This window comes from Oryza sativa, chromosome 7 (genome assembly GCF_034140825.1).
Source record: "Oryza sativa Japonica Group chromosome 7, ASM3414082v1".
NCBI classification, from domain to species: Eukaryota; Viridiplantae; Streptophyta; class Magnoliopsida; order Poales; family Poaceae; genus Oryza; species Oryza sativa.
The window spans coordinates 16,013,427-16,019,443 of record NC_089041.1 but is presented as its reverse complement, the minus strand read 5'-3'; the positions used below and the strand labels follow the sequence as shown (position 1 = coordinate 16,019,443).

Sequence of the window (6,017 nt, the reverse complement as noted above, 5' to 3'; positions counted from 1 at the left end):
AATACTCTCATATTGAAAAACACATAACTTCTTTTAGAACTGATTTATTGAAGGGCGTACATATATAAAACTGATACAAAACAGACGAAAACTGAAGTCGCAGTAATAATATCAACGCAACATTTACTGGTACTATATTACAAACACTATAATCGTGGCAAGGCTCGATCCGTCGGCTTGCCGTTGCCGGCCGCGCCGCGCCGTCGAGCAAGCTAGTCTTCAAACAGCAGTGGCACCGGCCGGCGGCGCAGCAGCTTCAGGGTCACGGTCGAGGATGCCGGCGTGCGTGAGCAGCGCCCAGATGTGCGTCATGAACTCGCCGCCGCGGGCGAGGCTCTCGGCGTGGGCGTCGGCGTTCTCCGACGGCGCCAGGAAGAGCACCAGCTCGGCCCAGACCTCCGCGAGCAGCTTCCACCGCCGGCGGGTGTCGTAGCTGGCGGCCATCAGCTGGCTCCCCAGCCTCGCTCCGTCCATCAGTATCCCGTCGCGGCCTCCGCCGCTGCTCTCGCCGAGGACACGCAGCTTCTTGCACTTGTTCGCCATGGCCGTGGCGTCGACGAGGTGTTTCCGGGCCTCCTGCACGGCGGCGTCCAGGACCAGCGTGGCCATGTAGCTGTGGTCCGGCAGCATCTCCGGGACGAAAGCCAGCAGGTAGGCGCAGTACCCTGACAGGCGGGTCGCGACGAGGCGGTCGGCGCCGTTCTCGTCGTCGTCTGCGGCGGCGGCGGCGTCCAGGTGGTCGCACATCGTGGTGGCGATGTGCCACACGAGGACGGTGTGCGTGTGAGCTCGCGTCTTCCAGTGCGTGTCGCTCTGCAGCTGCGTCGACGGCGGCAGGAAGCGGTCGCACGCCCACCGCAACCGGCTGTCCAGCGACCGGCCGACGGCGAGACGGCCGCCGCTCTCCTTGAACGAACGGAGGACTGCCACCTTCACCTCGCGCGGAAGCCTGACGACCTTCGGCTCCAGCAGGCGCCCGGTCAGCCATGACAGGCAGTTGCCAGCTGACGAATGGTAGAGGAGAGAGTACTGGCCGAGCTTGTTCTGCCAGTGCCTCGACGTCCTCGCCCGGCGAGTCGCCAACCGCTTGATCACCGCTTGCCGGAAGCCGAAGCCGCCGCCGTGCCGCTTCTTGTTGTTCTTGTCGACGCGCCTGACGTAGTCGCAGACGAAGTGGACGACCGCCCAGTCGGAGTATCCGGTGGACAGCTGCTGCATGACCTCGACGCCGAGGATCATGGAGATGAAGAGGAAGTCGTTGAAGGAGGAGAAGATGCCGACGGCGCTTATGTCTTTGAAAATCTTAGCTGTGTAGCTGGCCGTGTAGGTGAAGTCGTAGAAGAGCTTGAGGAAGGCGAGGAGGGAGACGAAGCGGGCGACGTGGAGCACGGCGCTGGTGGGGAACAGCGCCGGGTACTTGGTGTAGAAGAAGTCGTGGGCGAACGACAGCTCGAGCTCCACGACGCGGAACGCGCGCTCTTAGTCGTCGCCGGCGAGGAGGCCGGCGACGACGAAGTCCCTCGCCTTCTGGTGCCCCGTCTCCGCGACCTCGAGCCCGCAGAACCGCCGCTTCAGCAGCTTGAACAGCGCGAAGGAGAGGCACGTGTCCTTGAGCGCCCGCGCACGCGCCCGCCGCTTGTCGCCGACGACGCCGTCGCCGGAGCTCACCAGCAGCTCGCCGTCGCAGCGCCAGATCTTGTCAATGGTGACGACAGTGCCGTCTTCTGGAACACGTGTCCGGTAGTCCGTCTGCTCCGACGGCGGCGTGGAGCGCCCTTCCTCGCCGTGGACCAGATACTTGTACGGGCCCATGTCCACGGAGTCGAGGTCACGAGCGGCGGTCCCGCCGTCGCCGCCATGGCCGCAGTCGCGGTCCCACGCGTCGACGGTGTCGTGCATGTAGTCGGCGACCACCTTGGCGGCGCGCACGAGGCCGTGCGAGGAGCTCGCCATGCGCATCGCCTTGATCCGCTGCCCCATCTTGACGATGCTGTAGAGCCAGCAGACGGAGAGCGTGATGGTCCACTCCCAGTTGACGCCGCGGGGAGGAGGATTCGAGCAGGATGGCGTTGTTGGCCCGGGTGACGAGCACCCAGAGCACGAGCACGGTCTGCACGGCGTGCTGGGCCATCATCCCCTTGCTCTGCTCGGCGTCGCCGCGGGTGAAGGCGGACATGGTGTCGGCGCTGCCGAGGAGGAGGAGCAGCCCGACGGCCCACCACTGCTGCACGCTGTAGCGGTCGGGCTCGGCGACGGACTGGACGAGGCCGACGGTGTAGGAGACGACGTTGGAGGAGACGGTGTAGGCGGCCCAGAGCAGGACGAGGAAGAGCTTGTTGCTGCTGCGCCGGCGCCGGTAGCCCAGCAGCGCCTGGAAGCCGAGCAGCGCGCCGCCCACCGTGGCGAGGATCTGGATGTGCGTCGTGCGGTCGCTGCCGATCTGGTTGAGAAGGTACCGGACGCTCATGGAGTCCATGGTCGTGTTGGGAGGAGGGCCTAGCTCCAGCTCGAACGCCATGGTTCACACTAGCTAGTTGAGGCCTCGGAGGCTAGCAGCAGGTTGTGTACTGCGCTGCGCAGTTTCCACGGGGGCTTTTAACAGGCCCGCCCGGAACCTACATGGCTTGACTCAGCTCAGGCGGTCAATATTAACAATAGTTTCTGCATAGTGCTAAGGCATACTCCCTCTCCCTGTGTCAAAAAAAAAAATCAAATTATAGTGGTAAATCTCAATGCAGAAGAATAAGACTGTAGGAATGAGTCTGGAACTGTTGCACTACTGGAGAATGCATCTTCTATCCCGGCTCATAACCCATGTAGTCTCGGTTGCAGACCGAGAGAAGAAATTCAAGACTAAAGATGACGATCTTTAGTTCCAATTTAAATACCCGAGAGTAAAGATGCTTGTGGATCATTGTTTTTATCTATTTGCACTTTTTTCAGTTGAACTCATCCACGGTTCATCTCCCAACATCCCAAGTCATCCACAATCCCAAATTATTCATAACAACAAAATCATCATCCATAATCCCAAATCATTCACAACAACAAAATCATCATCCACAAAACATATATAGTCAAAAAAAATCATCCACAAATTAAGAGGGAAAAAAGGGGGGAAAAAAAAGAAAAACATTGGCCGGCCGACCCTCCGCGTGCGCCCGGCCGCCTGCCGCCACGCCCCTCCGCGCCGCCCGCCACCGAGCGCCGCTGCCCGCCGCGCCTCCCCGCGTCCACTGCACGCTCACCCACTGCCGCAATCGTGCGTGAGAGGATAGGATAGAGAGAGAGACAGAGAGAGGAAAGGGATAGGATAAGGGAAGATATGGTTGCTAGAGGATAAGTGCGAGGGATTATATATACTATGCATCGATTTTTAGTCCCGGTTGGTGTTTTCAACCGGGAATAAAAAGAGTAGGGGGCGGACACTTTTTCAACCGGGTTGGTGTTACCAACCAGGACTAAAGATCATAGAATGGCTGTGTGGTTTTTAACCGGGGCTAAAGATGATTTTTAGTCCCGGTTCTTTTTGGAACCGGGACTATTGTGGTTTTCGGCCAACCTAGCAAAGATCAGTTCTCCAGTAGTGTTGGTTTTTCTTAACGACGATACTAGAAATATAATTCCCAGCAATAGCGTCGAGATAATCTCGGAATATTTTACTATTACAAATATAATCCAAAAGCACACAGATATACCGATGTAGCATTTCACCTAGAAGTATTCCAACGGTATCGTATTTATTTAATCCCAATGGAACATATGATAAGAGAGTACTTTGCTAATAATTTATATCACTTATATAGATCGAAGTCTATGCAGAGGTTAGGCAATATTTATGGGTAGAGATATGTGACACAAAGAAGTAACCTTATTACTCTCATTAAAATAAAGTCTAAGCTAAGTGGAGAAAGAAAAAGAAAAGAATCATTTTTGTACTTTTAGTATATAGCCATTTTAATATACACTTGCTAGTATATAATAATGCAACCAAATTTCCCTAACTATGCCTTCCTGGTGTTTCGAGAGACTACCCCTGATTGCCGAGTTTCTTACGGCAACCCATCATGGCCATTCATCGGTAATGAATACGGAGGAGTACCCATACCAGAAAATTGTCTTAATACTATATACCCACGTAGAGGAATACCCGTAACGAGCTGTCACCATCAGCAGCTCACCTCTACCAAGGTTGTCAGGATCGGGATACTACATAGTATCATTTTGTTTAAAGTAATATCGTATCGTAGTATCAGGATACTATGATATTTTCTTTTTTAAGTTTAATTAATATTTATATTAATTATATATAGCCATTCTATATAAAAAAGTAGTAATTATATATGTCATGCAAATAGAGACATTTATCAAGAGAAACCACGTTGGTTTTGATATATTTAACTGATTTTTATATAAATTTGAGCATTTTATTTACATTATTTTCAAACCATGTTATTTTAAATAATATTTTGTAGTATCGTAGAATCGGGATACCACCTAAAATTTCATAGGATCGTGTAGTAATGAATATTAGGATCGAGATACTATAAAAAATAGGATACTAGGTGGGATCGGTATCATTTCGGCTTGGTAGGATCGTAGTATCGTAAGATACTAGGATACGAATCAGGATACTGACAACCTTGACCTCTACTGCCTCGTGGCATATAATACCAATTAATGATATGTAATAATTTAAGCACCACACTGACATTACTAAATAGTACTCCATATCGCTGCAGCAGACGTAGAGCAATCATCGAAATGAATATTAAACCACACCATTGCATATCTCTGGTAAGTTAGCCACATCATTATATCGAGACAAGTATAATATAAAGTTGGTACTTAGATAATATAAATGAAGTAAAGGATCGAAGCTATATAAAGAAGAATATTTCACTAATAATAGTATAAGTCTTACAAAAGAAGGAAGAGCTACTAGAGCCATACCTGAAATCTCCTGAAGATTCAAGGAAAATATTCTATTCCTACTCCACTAGCAATAGAACAGATAACTAAACTTGAGAGAGCTCTTGATTCTTCTTCTTGAGTGTGTGTTGGAGTGGAGTGAGGCCTACTCCTTAAATAGGTTGCCAATGACAGTTGTGGCGGTTGAAATTGTCGGAAATGGCCCGCAACCGTCATTGGGGAGCAATCCTGGACATCCACGTGGAAGGCCGGGATGAGAGGCCTCGGCTAAGGTTCGACCAAACCTGGTCCAGCCCCTCTGGCCTCCAATTTTGGCCGAGGACTTCCTTGTTAGGACTTATTCTTCGTGACATGGCAGTTGGGCTTATTTGCAGATGTTAAATAAGTTTTGTAAGCCCAAGCATCATAAGTCTACCAGTCGGCGGTCATTGATTATTTCCTGCTGATTTTCCTCCGTTTATGTAGAGGTCGTTGTGTTCAAATAAAATTTCAAGCACAAGTGGAAATAGATTATTTCTAACAAATTATGCATTGCAAGCATAGCTAGTTCTCCTTTATTCCGGTTATATTGACAGTCAAAATTGGTCTATAACGACCGTCAACAGGCATAGGACAAGTTTGATTCTTTCTGGGCAGAAAGATTAGTTTTTTATTCAACTCAAAACTTTAACTTACTCCTTAATTTTCTGTTAGTATGTTTTTTAAACTGTTAAATGATGTTAAATGATGTGTTTGTTGCAAAAAGTTTATGTATAGAAGTTATTTTTAAAAATAAAATAATTTCATTTTTTAAGTTTGTAATAATTAATACTTAATTAATCATGTGCTAATCATCTTTCTCGTTTCATGTTTTTCCTCCAAAATCACTATGTTTTTCCTCCAAATCAAAGGGGCCTAAGTGTGTAAATAAAATTCGAGCTTGCCTCGTTTGAGCTCGTTATCTTAACGAGCCAGTTCGGCTCAGATTGTTAACCTCCATAGGAGTAAAAACTTAGAGCGTGTTCTAGGGGATGAAAAAGGAGAATATTAAGAAGAAACTTAAAACGATGTGAGCCATTAATACAAGATTAAATAAGTACCACCTT

At 49.6% G+C, this 6,017-nt stretch overlaps 1 protein-coding gene across 1 annotated transcript; it reads right to left on the bottom strand.

Annotated features, from left to right (window-relative positions):
* Positions 1-219: 219 nt before the first annotated feature.
* LOC136357421 (uncharacterized) lies at positions 220-2,518 on the bottom strand. Its single transcript, XM_066312677.1, has 3 exons — positions 2,061-2,518; positions 1,525-1,990; positions 220-1,416 (listed from the first exon to the last, which is right to left on the bottom strand). The coding sequence occupies exons 1-3, from the start codon at positions 2,516-2,518 to the stop codon at positions 220-222; spliced, it is 2,121 nt and encodes a 706-aa protein (XP_066168774.1).
* Positions 2,519-6,017: the final 3,499 nt, after the last annotated feature.